The sequence below is a fragment of the Candoia aspera genome, chromosome 2, assembly GCF_035149785.1.
Source record: "Candoia aspera isolate rCanAsp1 chromosome 2, rCanAsp1.hap2, whole genome shotgun sequence".
NCBI classification, from domain to species: Eukaryota; Metazoa; Chordata; class Lepidosauria; order Squamata; family Boidae; genus Candoia; species Candoia aspera.
Window position 1 is genome coordinate 72,548,448 of NC_086154.1, and position 18,369 is coordinate 72,566,816.

At 41.8% G+C, this 18,369-nt stretch overlaps 1 protein-coding gene across 4 annotated transcripts in view; it reads right to left on the bottom strand.

Moving 5' to 3' along the window:
- Window positions 1-18,369, bottom strand: part of TCOF1 (treacle ribosome biogenesis factor 1) — a 61,930-nt gene that overhangs the window by 13,646 nt on the left and 29,915 nt on the right. For 3 of the 4 annotated variants that reach the window (XM_063292198.1, XM_063292196.1, XM_063292195.1), the window contains exons 11-13: window positions 6,050-6,268; window positions 5,256-5,556; window positions 2,316-2,392 (exon numbers count right to left, since the gene is read on the bottom strand). In XM_063292198.1, coding sequence (XP_063148268.1) covers window positions 2,316-2,392; window positions 5,256-5,556; window positions 6,050-6,268 — 597 coding nt within the window. The remainder of the gene's footprint in view (window positions 1-2,315; window positions 2,393-5,255; window positions 5,557-6,049; window positions 6,269-18,369) is intronic. The other variant, XM_063292197.1, reaches the window with a different exon arrangement.

The following is an 18,369-nucleotide window of genomic DNA, read 5'->3' on the forward strand; positions in this document are numbered from 1 at the left end:
GCTCGTGAAGGCAACCCCCTGGTTCTCCAATGTGTAGGCTAAACCATGAAAAGGCGTGTAGGCTGCCAGCAGAGTTGCTGAAAAAGGGCAAGGCAAAGGGAGTGGGGAGCTGTTAAATGCTTCCCTTTTCTAGAAAGGGAGGGGAAGTATTTATGTTTTATGAATTTATGACCTGTGCAATAAATTTGCTACTCTGTTCGCTCCCTCTTAAACATGTGTCTGGGAGGCTATGCGTGATTACTACAGTCCCATGCTTGCATGCCAGTCTAATGCGTCACAGATCTACAGTTGGTACCACACATTGATCATAAAGACAACTTTTATAGCTAAGGCATGGCTTAAATTGCAAATGAAAACTGCTGTGTGCATAGTACAGATCCCCTTTTAACTATTTAATGCTCTGGATTTTTCATCTACCCAGATTAGTAGAAGTTTAGAAAGCACGCTATCAACATGCTAACTGTGGGAAATCCTGATTTTATAATCCTTTGTTCAGAGGCATAGTGTAGGTTCAGGGATTGTGCAGACCCAGGCACACACGTCAACTCCCGCTGGGAAAGGTGATTTTATGATAAAAGAAAGACTACCGATCACTTTCTATTTACAATAAGCTTCTTTATCTTTCATCTGTTTTTCTAACACCTTTCTTAAAACCTACTTTAGTGTCCTTATTTAGCTCTATCCTAGCTTCTATTTCCGTCAGCTCTACAAGGTAGACCAGACTCTACAGTAACAGAATCTTGCAAGTCTGAATGTGCTTCCCCCTCCATCCCTTCATCTCTGCTGTGTGAACCAGGGAGGAGCTTGTCTGAGACGTTTTCTCAAGCTACTTTCTTGGACCAGGCTCAGGCACCTTTTATCTGATTGTTGCCTTGGTAGCAGCTCTTCCTCCTGTCCTTCCCTCTGCCCTCTACAATTTCTGTCCTATCTTCTATTACTTATTTTGCTTTAGTTGAGTTCTGATTACAGGTAGTCCTTGCTTAACAACCATTCGTTTAGCAATGGTGCTAAAACCCGACTTATGACTGGTCCTTGCACTTACGGCCGTCGCAGCGTCCCCGCAGTCACGTGACTGCGATTCAGGCACTTGGCAACCAGTTCACATTTACAATTGCTGCAGTGTCCCACGGTCATGTGACTGCCGTTTTCGACTTTCCCAGCTGGTTTCCGGCAAGCAAAATCAATGGGGAAACCACATGATTTGTTTAACGACCACATGGTTTGCTTAATCGCCGGTGCAAAAATGGTCATAAAATTCCGGTTGGATTTGCTTAACAACCAATCACTTTGTGACCGAAATTCCTGTCCCAACTGTGGTAGTTAAGCTACCTGTACCTCTGTCCTTATCTACCTGTCTTCTATCTGTAGCTCTTAAGTATTCTTCCCGCAGACTATTTTCTTTTCCCTTAGACTTTCTTTCCATGCACCGTTCTATTCTACCTTGTCAGTTCTATCTTAATGCTATTGATCTCAGCCTCAGTCCCATCAACCAGCTCTCCACTGATGATATTCTGCTTAAGAGGACAAGTATCTGCTGTCTGCTGGTTTGGTTGGGCTTGATTGTGATAGTGCTGTGACTGCTTCTAGTGTCTCCTGTTGTTGGCACTGGGGCTGTGACTTCTAGGCCTTGTGAGACTTCCCCAATTTCAGACTGCTTAGGCCGCTACTTGATCTCTGTGTCTCTTAGCTCCTTCAGCCTGGACTCCTTTCCTGCCAGGTTGCTTTCACTGTCATGAATCTACCCCAACTCCCTTCTGGCTGCTCTGACACCCTTCCTTGCAAGATGCCCTTTACTTGACATTTGCTTGCCTGTATTCTGGGGCAGCTCCTGCTCTCGGCTCTACTGTCATTGCCCTGTCTACTGCCTTCCCTCCACATGCCACCAACTGCTGCTTTTCCCAGCATCCCAGTAAGTGCAGCTCTTCATCTTGGTCAGACCTCTTGCCATGTCCCCATCCTGATCTGGTTGCCGTCACCCAGGCCTTTCAGGACCGCCCCCTTCCAGGACCGATGTCTGGCTGCTTGCTCACATCCCAGGCCTTTCCCAACAACTCTACCAAAACTGAATCATGGCCTTCTCCACTAGGCCAGGCTGCTCACCTGGATCTCAGGCCCACTGGTTGCCCATGCTTGGACTCACCAACACAATAGGTCCTCCTGAAAACTTGGATGATACTCCTTCCTAACTGCTTCCACCTTAAGGTGCTTGGCTTGTTCGCTTCCTCCCTCCCTCTCTGCTACAACAAATTTTTAAGATGAGACAAAATATCCAATGCAGCCTAAGTGAACTTGTGCAGAAGATAATGAAGTAATACCTGAGAAGCTTCTTCATCACTGGACTCCTCAGATGAACTCTCTGACTCTTTTTTCCCCTCTTGTTTCTGCTGGGTGGCTGCAAAAAAACAAAGAGTGGCCTCAGAGGTCCTTGAAAGATAAAAAGAGTGTGGGAACTGGGAAGATCAAGTCAAATTAAGGGTCAAGTTCATTGCCCAGTTACACAGCATGTCTCCACCATTTTTAGCTTTGCCTGATTATTATACAGGTTTCATGAAAGTTCATGAGACGGCAACTGCAGAGGCACCTTTATGTTATGCAATGAAAGAGGTCCTTGGGGCAGTTCTGAAATTACTACAGGCAATTATCCTGTTCTGATTCTCCCAAATCAGTAGTTACTTCCAGATTCCCATTTCTGAAGATCTTTCCTATGATCTTTCCTACAGGAATTTCTGAAGCACAAAGTGTTTTAATCCTACTAGCTGAATCTTATCTCCCAAATATGATTTAACATATTAAAAGTTGTTTTGAAGGCAACTTAACATATGTTTCTGACTTCTGATCAGAAAGAAGGAGAATGAGTGAGAATTCCAATTCTTTCCTGGCATCCTCCTGTCAATTCCCACACAAAAACAGACATGGAATTTCCTGCATTGAGAATTTGTTGGAGACCATCTATCACAGAGGAAGAACTCACACGCTATTTTTATAGCCAACACAGCTCCTACAACCACATCTGCTGATCCATCCACTGCTGGATACACAAAGCATTCATGAATGCCCCACTGGGAAAGCCAATGGGGAAACAGCAATCTGGAGTGGGACTAGGAGAATCCACTCAAAGATCATGGGGAAACAGAAAAAAAAAAGATCCTCTTTCTTCAACCACTGTCTTGTAGTAATTCAACATGCGTGACTACTTGCCATAGCCTATAGCCATCACCACTGTAAAAGCTGTCCAGGTGTCAAGTCTTTCAAGAGAACAATTACAATAACAAATAGTAACAATGGAGAAGAACTGAGATATTAGTCTGAACCATACTTGTCGATGCTGGTGACTTAATGTTAGGATACACGAACTGTTGCGGGCTTCTGGGTGAGGAATGGTCACCTAAGGCATCACCGAACGAGCAGAGATGACAACCACAGCTAAGACTAAAGGACTGGCAAGTAGACCGGCCCCACGGAACCCATCCGAACAAGAAGAGGACAGAAGTCTTGTGCTCCAGACAGCTGCTCCTTGCAAACAGATCACAGGACAGCAGTTCCCCATGGGTTTGAGTGCTGGGACACAAAGGGAACCATCATGCTCTCAACCTCAGTGGAGCCTTTTAAAGAACACTGATTTTGCTAACCCCCTTTCTAATCACTTTTGGAAATTATCTATTCAACTACCTTAAGGACATCAGAGATGCTCAAAACAACAAGTTTGAAAAGCCACCTGGTGAGTTTACCTTCATTCTTGAATAAAAGAAAAAAATAACCATCAGCTTAAGAATTTAAAAAATTAGAAACAAACAGCAAAAAGCTAAAGAAGAATCTGATTTAAGAAAGTTATAGATGAATTAAGGGACCAGACAAACTTGGAATGATGGAATATTAGGGCTTTTGCTACAAGGTTTTGGAAATAATTATATAAATGAACAGCACATTTATGGGAACCAACTTGTTTAGTCTATCTTAAGTCAAAACAGCAACTTGAGGCTTTATGATTTTAGAAATTGAACACTAGAGGGGACTAAAGATTCCAGGCAGAAAGGCAAAAGGAAAAAAAAAAAGTAAAAAAGCATCTTTGATCAGCATTGGAACTTGCAAAATGACAGAAAATGCTTTGACATTTGAAATACTTCAGGAGATTTTTGAAGAATGGGGGCAAAAAGTAGCAGCTTCAATCTCAGCAATGATGCATGCTTCTATGAACACATTATGTCCTAAAGATATTAAGGAAGAAATTACTGAACATCTTGGAAGATTTACAAGGTAAAAGCTGAAACAAACTTTGCCTGATGCAGAAATATCAGAACATAAAGGATTTTCAGAAGTACTGGAAAATAAAAATGTATGGACTATAAGACAGAGAAAACAACTACAGTGGAAGTACAAATGACAGGCCAAGAAACTGACTTGGATAAAGACTTTTTACTGGACTTCCAAAAGAAGTTGGTTAAAGTCTTGAAGAATTCTTCAAGATGGGAAAAAGAAAAATGGAAGAGGGATAAAATCCTACAACAGCATCTGAATGAATTAAAGATTAAGGTTGTTAGAAGCAAAAGGAAGGAGTACAAAGTTGGTCTGTTTGACCAAGGTTAAAATAAGGCAGGTCTGTATAAATCTGGGATCCCTTTATGGATTTTTTGCTGACACTAGACTGAAATGTTAATGATTTATGGATTTGCCTATGGCTAAGGGATGGGTTATGGGAAGAAGAGATTCTTGCATGTAATGTTACAGGGGGAGATTAATTACTAAGTTTGTACATGTGATGAAGATCGGAAGCTACTTCTTTATATTGCTTTTTTCTTATTTTTTCTTTTCCCTTTTTTTCTCTACACCTTTTCTTTTTTTTTTCTTTCCTTTCCCTTCTTTCTGAGTTTAGTCTGCATTTTATTTTACTACTGTTATTAAAACTTTCAATAAAAATTATTTTTTTAAAAAAAGGATACATGAACTGTTATGCCCAGGGTAACTGTTATTACACTGAAAACATCCCAAGACTGGGGGAGGTTGAAGTGGAGGAACACTTCAAGGAAAGATAGTGGGATTTTAAAAGCTCAGCAATTTTTTTAAAACTAAAAACAAATGCAGAGGTGTCATTTTTTATTTTAGGAGCAAGTTGCACTGTGTGGGTAATGCCATCTTATGTGCACAGCAAGCTGTGCTTCCAGTATCTACTCCTCCCTAGGTTTCCAAATTCCAAGTATTTCCAAAGAGATCCTCCCTCCCCCCCACCACCACCCCTGGTTGAATCTGGACTCTCTTACCAGGCTGTGCCGGATGTCTGGCTGTTGTCAAGGCTTCGGCTTCTTCCTCGCTGTCGGAGGAACTGTCTGAAGAGCTCTCCTTATGCATGGTGATTCCAGGGGACTTAGCGGCTAGAACCTGGCCCTGGCCTGGTTTAGCCTTCTGGGAGGGAGTCTGCCCTTCCTTCCCTCTTGCTTTCGTGGCAGGGATTTGGCATTTGTTGGAAGCAGTGTTGGGCATATTCAAATTGGTCTGTACACCCTTTCCTGAAGGGATGGTCACTTTACCAGTCATCTGTTTAAAAAAAGGGTGAATAGGGGGCTGTAGAGGAAGAATACATAACCAGAAATGCATTTTAAAATGGGTATTTTCTTAGAAATAACAGACATTTGTGTATGAAGCAAAAACAATACTGAATTGCCATCAGTCATTGACAATGCAAATCTGCTCAGAATGCCCGAGTTTCTATTGCTGGCTGTTTCACAGAAGTTCAATATATACACAGGATTCTTTTTTGAGGTGTACCTGTGCAATATTCCTCTTTATCTTTAAAGATAAAATTGCTTTATTTTAAAAGCAATTAGCCATTCCAAAACTTATACAAACAACTTCTACATTATTTGCACTGCAGAAAAAAATGAACTGCTGTATTGCCAACCCCACCAATGTCAGATGTTAATACCAGCATTGTTCCAAGAAGAGAACCTGCAAGATCAGCCTGATCCGGGTGGCCTCACCTGTGGCATCTGACCTACCTAGAGAACAGCCTTCTTGCAGAATGGCTTTTTGCCTGCAGAATGACCTCTCCTTTTACCTGCTTTGCTGGCTTCTCAGCTTCTGTGCTATCTGAAGAATCGGAGCTGCTGGTCTCTGAGCTCTTGGAGACTTCTGGAACGGGGGCAGCTCCTGATTTTGCTGGGGTTGTCCCCCCTTTTCCTGCTGGCTGAGGTTTGCCTAGTGTGATCCCTGAATTCTTTGCTGTCAGGCTTTTCATAGGAGAGGAAGCAGGTTTCTGTGTTACTTGAGCTGGTTTCTACAGAAATAAAGTATTTTAGAATGAGACTGTGGCAAGGACAGAGTCATTCCTGATTCAAGGGAATTAAGTCGGTAATTCAGTTGCCTGAACAAGTAGAACAACCAGCCTTAGAACTGGCAATGAAGATACTGAGGTGGTGGATAGCTTCTGCCTTTTAGGATCAATCATCAACAGTAAAGGAACAAGCAATCGAGAACCCCACTGCAGTCCAGCACCTGGTAGAGCAGCCATGAAGGCCTTGGAAAAGCAATTCAAACATTGTGATGTGATTATACCTACAAAGTTCAGAATTGTGCAAACTGTAGTATTCCCTGTGATGCTCTATGGAACCAAAAGCAGACTCTGAAAAAGCAGGACAGTAAGAGTATTTATGCTTTTGAAGTTTGGTCTTGGAGAAGACTCCTGAGAATACTGCTGACAGCCAAGAAAACAAACAAGTGGACCATTGAACAAATCAACCCAGAGTTCTCAATTGAGGCAAAAATGACCAGGCTCAAATTATCCTACTTTGGACACATTATGCAAAGACCTAACTCTCTGGAGAAGGCCCCAGTGCTGGGAAAGGTGGAAGGAAAAAGAAGAGGAGGATGGCCTGCAGCAAGATGGATAGATTCAGTTATAGTGGCGATGAGTGCACTGTTGGAAGACCTGGAAGACCAGGTGAGGGACAGATTGTCATGGAGAAAATCTATCTATGTGGTCGCTAAGAGTTGATACTAACTTGATGGCACATCATCAATCAATCAGTTGCCTGACTACTTCACTATCACCAGTTGTTTCAGCTGTTTTCTAGAGGCTTGGTAAGTGTAGGAATTGTGTTGTGGCAGCATTCAAGATATAGGCTGCTTGTTACTGCTCCTATCTGGTGGCCTAAAATATGGACAGGCTGGAATTGGTGCGGGTATTCCTTCACTTGTCCCAGTGCCAACCCACCTAAGGCTTTGCTTCAAAATGAGGGAACACTGTAAAAGCTGTAATCTGCTTCTATATTAGCTTCCAAGATGGTGTTTGATCTGCAAATTTCAATTTTCATCTTCCTTTGTGAAAAAACACCCCCCCCCCTCAGTATGCCTACACATTTGTAGTTGCTTGGTTTCCAAGATGCCAACAGACCTTGTTTATATGTTTCTGTGGAACCTTCCTTGTAAGAGGCTCCATAACCTATCTTGTTTTGGCCAATCTTCCTTTGCTAGAAGGAAACACATGAGGAAAAAAAAACTAAGTTTGCCATTGGGGCTAGCCATTTCATTTGCCTTGCTCCACGCTATAATTTCTAACAGTCTCCCTAATTCACTTGAGAGAACCACACAGAACCACAAGGAGGTCTGGGATGTAGAGTGGGGTTGAGTTATAAATATTTAGGATGCTGATTAAGACTTAGTGTCAGCAGTCTCAGGGCTATTTTTAATATGTACAAAAAAGTGCTTTGCTCCCTTTAGCACAAACAGCATTAGTGTTAGAGAAGGGCTTTCTCAATTTTGCCCCTTTTCTGGCTTGCTGTCAGGCGGAGAGATGCCACGAGATCAAGGCTGGGGGTGGGGATTTCAGCTCAAGATATGGAAACCTTTGTGAGCGAAGAGGCCTTGTCTTGTCCTGAAGGGCAAGCTTATCTGAAGGGCCTTGTGGCGGTTCCATCGTCTTCCTGGGGCTGGAAATGGAATCCAAACTACAGAGTGTTAGAAGGATTCATCTGGGACAAATGCAAGGCATTCAGCTGGAAATATGAGTGCATTTGTGAACAGATATAGAATAGATCTCATGGCTGAAGGCTGTTTCACTTTTGCCTTTTAGCTATAGGCTACTACTCTTAAGGTAGTACACTTTTATTTATTTCTCCCTTTTTGCTGTTCGTTTGGTTTGGGCTGCTGTATTGGAACCGTACTGAGCTAAATATATCTCTCTGGAGGAAAACCTGGCTGTCAATTTTTTTCTTTTTTTAAAAAAGCAGATTCTAGCCTCTTAAAAAGTAAAGGTAAAGGTTTCCCTTGACGTAAAGTCCAGTCGAATCTGACTCTAGGGGGCGGTGCTCATCTCCGTTTCTAAGCCTTAGAGCCGGCGTTGTCCGTAGACACTTCCGGGTCATGTGGCCAGCATGACTCACGGAACGCCGTTACCTTCCCGCCGAAGCGGTACCTATTGATCTACTCACATTTGCATGTTTTCGAACTGCTAGGTGAGTACTGAGTTTTCGAACTGCTAGGTGAGAACTGCTAGCCTCTTAAGATGATGAAAATAAGTGGAACGAAATGAAGTGCTTGGAGAAATTTCAGGATCTATCCTGCAGAAGCTGCAGAGCTGAATTTTTCCAAGACTAACATTTCTTTTTTCTAAAAAAAATTTTAATTAGAATTTTTCAATACAATAAAAGTATAAAAAATTTAAAAAATAAGAAAAAATAAGAATATAAAAAAGAAAAAATGAAATGAAATGAAGAAAGCAGAATTTTGATTTCCGTCCTTCTATCGACTAATTGCCATCTTACTCTTTCCCCTTTCTCTTTGACCCTTTTTAATCCCGAAATCATCAAGTTCAGTCTTTTCTTCTTTCAACAAAAAGTCCACGTAAGTCTTCCAGTCTCAAGACCAACATTTCCATAGAGCTACAAGACAGGAGCCTGCAGAACTTCTCTGATTCTTAACATCAAGAAAAAGGCAGGATAAACTATGCATGTTAAGCAAGTGTGCCCAGATGGGCTTCCATCTACTGTATACATGGCAGATTTACTTTTTTCTTGATGCAGAGCACATCTAATTGTACACAAATGCTTCCAGCTGCCCATATCTCCTTTGCTGAGACATTCCAAATCTTCAGAGATTCAGAAATATGGAAGTAAATTTATGTAAAGAAATATAATTTGCATGACATATTCCAGACCCACCCCCCACCTCAAAAACCCAAAGCCAAAACTTAGTAATAGTCACTTTCTGGCCCGGAGTACATACAGTCCTCTTACTGTGCTGAAAGAGAGAAAGAAGAGATTCTCAGGTACAACCTTACAGCCTCTTCCTGAACTCAGTGCAATTGAGAGTTGTCAACCACCCACTTCATATTGTTAAGGTGTTCAGAATCAGTAGCAATTAATCACCAACTCCACTGGCAATTGCTTTTCCCAGATGGCATAATGTTACTTAAGGGGGAGAGCAGGGAGAAGAACTGCTGAAGCCTACAATCTTACCCAGAATTACTTTAAACCCATTAAACTCAATGGGGCATATTTCAAGGTAGACACGCACTGACCTAGCTTTACAGTACAATGTTACACTCCTACCTGCAACCCTTTCTCCTCTTTTTTTTTAAATTGTGCTCTCTCAAATTTACTTCTCCTGACCAGTTCTAAAAGCTAGATTTTTTTGTGTGGAGGATGTGTGAGTTCCCACGTACTTTTCATATTCACCATCTGGGGCAACAACATAAGAGTATATATTTATATATCCAACCTATTTTTTAAAAAATAGATATGCTTTGCAAGTTAAGGTTATCTTAACAAACATCTCTCTCTCTCTCTATCTCACACACACACACACACACACACACACACACACAAAAGTCAGATCTGATGGTATGAAACCCTCCACCCCATTCAACCTTCGCAAACTGTCTAGGCAATTTTCCTGCACTGATTTTATTCTGGACCTCTCCCCCTACTTCTTGCTTTGAGCTTTCCAAGCTGCAGCAAGCAACTGCAGCAATTGGCAGTTCTGCTCAACCACTCTGCTAGAAAGCAGAACTGCCAGTTCTGGAACTTAAAACTTGAGTCACTAACCTCTGCAAATAGGGAAGAAAAAAAGAAAATATAATCGGACAGGAATACACTCTACATACTTACAAACATTACTTGGACAGCCAGGGTACCATTGCTAGATTAGAATTCTGAATCTGCAGCTGCTTCTGCTGTCAGGATCACTTTACCTACAACAGGCCCCCCAGCCCAGCAATTGAGGAACCAGCAGTTTACTCCATTTTTCCTGTGACCCCAAAGAGGTATCCTTAACAGTAAATAGCAGGGTTTCTCAACCTCAGCAACTTTAAGATATGTGGACTTCAACCCCCAGAATTCCCAGCTGGGGAATTCTGGGAACTGAAGTCCACACATCTTAAAGTTGCTGAGGCTGAGAAACACTGGTATAGAGACCGGCAGTGGCAAATCAGATAACAGGGAAACTGCTCTGTTTCATGACGTCAACCAATCCGGTTACCATTCCATTTTCTGAGGCAGGAATCTTGGGGTAGGAGTGGGGGATGGTGGCTTGTTGGCAGGAGTTTTTCTCCTATCTCCTGCTCTGAATTTATTAATTCCTTCAGGCATGGAGTTAAGCTAAGAAACCATGGCTGAGGGATTCTTGGATCTCCCAGGCCACATTTTTGCCATCTAACACCATACAGATGTGGTTTTTCAAAGCTGGTCACCCGACACTGCTAACCTCCCACCTCCTTTTTCTTCCAGGAGAAAGATTTGAAGACTTTCCAAAAGAACTAACCATTGGATTATTGATTCTCTCCACTGTTCCTCTGTACTGGATCTTACCACTGCAACTACTTTCTTGCATTGGATTTTAAAATTGTAACAATTTTGTTAACTTTTCCTAACAGCTCCCATGTGGAGGTGGACGGAGAGAAAAGAGGGAGGAAGGATCTGACTGCAGCAACAAACAACACTGTGTGAGGCAAAGCCTTCTCTTATAAAAGAAAAACGTTAGTCAAGATGAGCTCTGGAATTGAAAGTATTTGAAAAACAGATTCCATTCATCTCATATAGCAGTTGGATCTGAACTGAGATCTGGATTTGGATTATTAACGCCATTTGTTAAAAAGAGCAAGTTGCGGGTTTTAACTAACTGCTTCTGTGAATGCTTCTGACTCATAAAGAATTATGAGAGTGGAGCAGTACAAGAAAACAGCATATGGAAATTATTTTTACTACTTATAAAGAAAAAAGGGAAAGGAAACAATGTCAAAGGAGAGGAAAAACAGGGGAGGGGAAGAAGAAAATCTGATTCAGAAATGCTTAATCAAATGTTCAAGAAACTAATTGCAAAAATATCAGGACTGAATGAGACCATTCAACAATGACAACAGAAGATCATGAATATAGTGGAAGATACAAAAGCTGATCTGAAAACAGAGATGGAGGATATAAGAGCTGATTTAAAAACCGAGATTATAAACATCATTGAGTGTTCAAGCTATCGCACAAGGAAATACAGAGTTAAAAGAAAAACAAGAAAAATTGAAGGCCCAAGACCAAAGGGGCCAAGAAATGGACGCATTAGAATTTCAGCAAACAGAATTACACGTAAGGACAGAGGCATCCCAGAAGATTTTGGGAAAGGAGATCTTGAAAGCCACTTTAAAACTTTGATGCAAAACCATCTAAAAATAGATGGAGATTTTCCAGCTATTGAATAAATTTTCAGGATAAATTCCATGTTTGCACGAAGGAGAAAAGTATCTCATAAAATTTTTATACAAGAGAAGCTAGTCTAAAACAGCATGTTTGCATCCCGGCTGCAGCAGAGGGGGCAAATGCCCATGCAATTAGTAGGCAGGTGGAGAGTGAGCAACTATATGCAAGGCTTGCAGAGGTGCTCGGGAGGAAACACACAGAGGAGGGGGCTTGGCAGAGGATGCAGAGGTGGGAAAACAGGGAAAGGCATGAGGAGAAGGCTGATATGGGCAGTTGGAGCAGTGCGTTTGCAGCAAGGCTTGTGAAAGCATTAGGAGAGTTTGGCTGGAGAAACGGCAACAGGCGGGCAAGGAACAGGCATGAGGAAAGTACAAGCGTAGGCAGATGGAAGAGATGAGAGGAGCGGAGTTGGGAAGTAGAACCAAGATGTGCATACAACAGCTTACTGAATGCTGGAGAGGAGATGTAAGCTGGGCCAGTCAGTCTGTAATCAGAGAACACACAAAGCCTTGGAAAGTGCTGAGGGAAGAGCCAGAGACTTAGTCAAGAACACACCAAGGTTGAAACACAAGAGGATTTTTTTAAAAATTCACAAAAGACGTGGCTTCCGACTTTTAACAGCAAGGATATACAAAATTTCCATAATCAATTTCTTACTCGAAATTAAACCAAAACACCCTATTATTTCTATAAGTCATTCCACTTTAACACATAATAAAAATTACTAAGTCCAGTTACTCCTCCCCCTTATATTAAAATAAAGAAAAAAAGTTCACATACGTAAACCTCCTAAACATCCTTCTCCCCTCCAAAAGATAAAACATATTTAATTATTCCCTTCCTACCACTATTCTATACATTTCTGTCTACTATAATAAGAATCAAATTAAAAAGCATAAGTTGTCTGCTATTATACTTAATAGTACAACAATTTTAATAATCCCCATCTTAATAAACCCAAAAAACAAAGACAATTCAAAACAGTAATTCCATATCTTTAAAAGGGAATAACATCAATCAAATCCTTAAAGAAAACCAAATAAACATCCTTTAACCCTAATAGAACAGTTTTAATAATTTTAATCTTAATAAACTCAACAAAGCCAATTCAAAACAGTAAATCCAAATCTTTAAAGGCAAATAGCATCAATCAAATCCTTAACGCAAACCAGCTGAACATTCCTCAACCCGTATCCCACTTCAAAATAAACCAGAGCAGTTACATATCCCCACAATGTGCACAGAGCTTTCCTCTTGGAAGAATCAAACAGCCCAACTGCCCCCTCAAAGATTCCAAGCTCTTTTCATGGCATTCCACCAGATCAATTTTACTTATGGCTTGCAGATCACTCTCTCCCTTAGATTTCTCCAACTCCATTATCCAATCTTCATCCAGCATCTCGATAAAAATCCCAATCTCAGTCTTAAAAAAAACTTTCTATCACTCTTAAATTCCTCAGTTTCATCCACCACATCCCCAACCTGATGGCATATTTTAGATCTCATATTTTCCACAATGACCTGGATATCTTGCACAAAAGTTTGATAAAAGTCAGAAGAAATCTGTTTAAAATCTTTGGTGAAGGTCAGAAAAAATCTGTTTGAAATCCTCCCTGTCTCACACAGTAGATTATGGCTCCGCCTAGGAGCTTAACCAGCAAAAGTTGAAGATATGGAAGAGTTCTAAAGTGTGTTTACATAAAGTGAGAGTGAAATAGCAGACTGTTCTCAAGGGAAAGTGAAAACAGAAAGCTGAAGGTTGAAATCAGCTGATTCAACGTGTAGGAAAATGTTAGTATCTTCAAATTTAATACAAAAATAATAACAGGAAGACAATTGTTTACTCTCAATCTTTGGAATTTCCTTTGGAAGGAAAACAAAATCCAAAACTTAAAAGAATTTTTAAAAAAAGTAACACCGCCCCCCCAAAAGCTAAGCACCAAGAGAACCAGCTTCTCCTTGCTGTGGAAAGCCTCTCTTGGGGTACATATACTTTAGAAAAATACACATTGGTGATTTAGAAATAGGAAGGCCGGTCTTAGTGTTCCTTTAAGGCTACAACACGGCTTGGAAATGATGACGTCCCAGCCTCCCGGCTGCTCTTACCAGTTGAGCGTGAAACGCTGTTTGCAATCTTCTGGCTGCAAGCAGCCGTCCAGAGGATAGATGGGATGATTCAGGTGTTCTCCTTGATCTGGAGAACGTTTCTGGGCTTCAGGAAAACCTGCCTGAGCCCAAAAATGTTACTGCATTGTCAGCTCTGCCCACTGAACCAGCAGGCACAGCTGTTCGGTCCGCCATTCCCACCAGAAGTTTTTTCTTTGTAGTTTTTATTCTTTTCTTGAAACCTAATAAAATTTACTATATATATAAAAAAGAACACACCAAGGTTGAAAACCTAACAGGAGTCAGGAGGAAGAAAATGTGAAGTACAGGAAAGTATGGACACATCAGCTTTGATGGATACTTAGAGACTAGAAATCCAGAAGCAAGAGATTAGACACTTTTTCAGACAGGCATCAAACATATCAAGAATCAATATGTATTATGTCTCCAAGGCTTTCACACCATTTATTAAGTACAGATCTGCCCAGTGACATACGCAGATCATAATCCAATCATAACCTCATGGTTCCAAGGAGAAAAAGTGTCTTTTAGATGGAGAAAGAAGGAAATACCACCACTTCAAGAAGGAATATTACATAAACATAATGACAACAATAATAGCAATATAGAAAAGGAATAAACTGTTATATACAAGATCAGAAATAACAGAAGAACTTGCAGAGTTTTTCAAGGAACTACAGTCATGGGGAAAAGTCAGTACACCCTCTTTGAGTTCTATGGTTTTACGTATCAGGACATAATAAAAATCATCTGGTCCTTAGCAGGTCTTAAAATTAGGTAAATACAACCTCAGATGAACGACACATGACATGTTACACCGTGTCATTATTTATTTTACAAAAATCAAGCCAAAATGGAGAAGCCATGTGTGAAAAAGTAAGTACACCCTTACTGCTTCCATAGGTATTAAGAGGCTAAGTAGCAGCCAGGAGCTGCTAATCAAATGCCCTTGATTAATTGATAATCAGCAAGTGTGCCCACCTCTATAAAAGCCGAAGTTTTAGGAGTTTGTTGGTTTCAAGCACTGAGGTGTTGTTAACACAATGCCAAAGAGTAAAGACATCAGCAATGATCTTAGAGAAGCAATTGTTGCTGCCCATCAATCTGGGAAGGGTTATAAGGCCATTTCCAAACAATTTGAAGTCCATCATTCTACAGTGAGGACACTTATTCACAAGTGGAAAACATTCAAGACAGTTGCCAATCTTTCCAGGAGTGGACGTCCCAGCAAATTCACCCCAAGGTCAGCATTTTGCAATGCTCAGAGAAATTGCAAAAAATCCAGGAGTTACATCTCAGACTCTGCAGGCCTCAGTCAGCATGTTAAATGTTAACTTTCATGACAGTACAATTAGGAAAAGACTGTACAAGTATGGTTTGTTTGGAAGGGTTGCCAGGAGAAAGCCTCTTCTCTCTAAAAAAGAACATGGCAGCATGGCTTAGGTTTGCAAAGTTGCATCTGAACAAATCACAAGACTTCTGGAACAATGTCCTTTGGATAGACAAGGACAAAGTGGAGATGTTTGGCCATAATGCACAGCACCACGTTTGGCGAAAACCAAAGATAGCATATAGCACAAACATCCCATACCAGCTGTCAAGCACGGTGGTGGAGGGGTGATGATTTGGGCTTGTTTTGCAGCCACAGGACCTGGGCACCTTGCACTCATTGAGTTGACCATGAACTCCTCTGTATACCAAAGTATTCTAGAGTCAAATGAGAGGCCATCTGCCCGACAGCTAAAGCTTGGCCAAAATTGGGCCATGCAACAGGACAGTGATCCCAAGCTCACCAGCAAATCTACAACAGAATGGCTGAAAAAGAAAAGAAGGTGTTGCAATGGCCGAGTCAAAGTCCAGAGCTCAACCCGATTGAAATGCTGTGGTGGGACCTCAAGAGAGCTGTGCATAAACAAATGCCTGCAAACCTCAATGAACTGGAGCAATGCTGTAAAAAAGAGTGGGCCAAAATTCCTCCACAATGATGTGAGAGACTGATAGTTATACACAAAACAATTACTTCAAGTTACTGCTGCTAAAGGTGGTTCTACAAGCTATTGAATCATAGGGTGTACTTACTTTTTCATACCTGGCTTCTCCATTTTGGCTTGATTTTTGTAAAAATAAATGATGACACGGTGTAATATGTCATGTGTTGTTGTTCATCTGAGGTTGTCTTTACCTAATTGTAAGACCTGCTAAGGACCAGATGATTTTTATTATGTCCTGATACGTAAAACCATAGAACTCAAAGAGGGTGTACTGACTTTTTCCCATGACTGTATATTCTAAGCATAAAATTGACAAGGAAAACTTGAAAGCATATATTAAAGATTCAGAACCTGAAGAACTCACAAAAGACCACAGACCAATTTTAAGCAAGCCTGTAACAATTCAAGAGATCAAAGAAGCAACCAAGAGAAATGAAACTGGAAAGGCACCAGGCCCAGACAGGCTGCTAGCTCAATATTACGAAATGTTAAGAGGAGGAAATGGAGATGAATGAAATTAAAGCAACAAAAATACCAGAGATATGGGAAGAAGCATACATAACTTTAATACATAAAGGGAACCTTAGTCACATAGACCAATGTCTTTATTTAATGTTGATTTTAAGATATTCATCACTATATTAGCTAAGCGTATAAAGAAGTGCATTCCTCAACTTATGTGTACAGACCAGCCAGGTCACATTCTAAAGAGGAAGACTTTAAGATTTGCTTAAATGCATTAGAATATATGAATAATAAGAAAAAGAAGGCAGCAGTAATATTTTTAGATGTGGAAAAAACCTTCGACAACTTGGAATGGATTTTTCTACTGGAGGTTCTAGATAAATCGAATACTGGAGAAGAATTTCAATCTTGGGTGGAGAGCATGTATCAATGACAAACAACAAATATAACAGCATATGGAACCCTCTCTGCAAGTTTCTCAAAATGTAAAGGTACAAGGCAAGGGTGTCCACTTTCTCCTTTACAGGTAATCCTCAGTCGATGACCATTCAATGATCATTTGAAGTTGTGACGACACCGAACAAGTGGTACTTATGGTCCTCGAAGTTCCGGCCATAGCACTACCCCTGTAGTCACATTATTATGATCCGGGGGCTTGGCAACTGGCTTGTACTTATGATGGTTGCAGTGTCCCGTGGTCACGTGATCGCCATTTGTGACCTTCCCTGCTGGTTTCCAACAAGCAAAGTCAATAGGGTGGCTGGCAGGGAAGATTGCAAATCACTCCCCCTGCCCCTTTTCCCAAGGAGCCCCCTACAGAGTACAAGTTCCCAGGGATCTTGTACTCTGTAATGTGCTTGTGCTGCTGCATTCTCTCCTCAGCCCGCATACACTCGCCATATCACCCCCCAGCTTCACTCCGTGGTACTCACCTGCCTTCTGGCTTGCTTGAGAGTCACCTGGGACTTGCAACTTCTAGCCGGCTTCTCCATTTGACTTTGCCTGTGGGAAGCCAGCAGGAAGTTGCAAGTCACAGTCATGTGAGGTCTTCGCTTAACAACCCGTGATTTTCACTCAACAACAGCAATGAGACTGCCAGGATTGCCATTGGTAAGTGATGTGGTCACGTGACATTGCACTGTATGACTGCATCACTTCGCGATGGGAATTCTGGTCCCAATTACTGTTGTTAACTGAAGACTACCTGTATTATTTGTAATTGTTTTGGAAGTCCTGGAAGACAAGATCCAAAAAGATAAATAATCAGGATCAAAATTCAAGAAGAGGAATACAAGATGAAATGCTATGCGGATGATATAGTTCTAATATTACACAATTCACAAGTCACCCCGGACTTGGTTTTCTTGTCAGAGCAGTGGCAATGTGATCTGAGGGGAGAATTACAGCTGTCCCCATTGTCATGGTCAGATCACGCCCTGGTGGCCCTGAGATTCTCCTGTGCTGCCCCCCTCTGCAGGGAGGCTGGACCTATTCGATTGGTCCGCCCCTGGCGACTGATGGACCCGACAGGGTTTCAGAGGGAGCTGGGGGTTATACCCGAACATCTGCTGCAAGGTCCAGCGGAGGCCCTGGCCACTCCTTGGACTAGAGAGGCGGCTAGGGCCTTGGACAGGATCGTGCCTGTGCGACCTCTCTTACCCCATCGAACCCGAAACTCCCCGTGGTTCATGGAGGAGCTGAGGGTTCTGAAGAGGATTAAGAGACATCTAGAGCGCTGCTGGAGGAAGTCAAAGTCTGAATCCGACCAAACATTAGTTAGAGCCGCTATTAAGGCCTACCTGGTGGTGGTAAGAGCGGTGAAGCGTCAACACTTCTCCGTCCTTATCGTGTCCGCAGAATGCCGCCCAATGGCCCTGTTTAAAATCACACAATCCCTTTTGGGGAAGGTGGGCCTAGTGACTCACCAACAGGGCCACGCAGAGGAGTTTTCGGAACATCTGCAGGATAAAATTGCTTGGATCCGCCCTGTGCTAGACTCTAAGCGTGAGGCATGGCCCGTGGAGATACCAAGGGAGCGGGCTTACCTTGTTATCTGGGAACAGTTTAATCCTGTTGGACCTGAGGAAGTGGACAGGATCCTCCGGACAGTA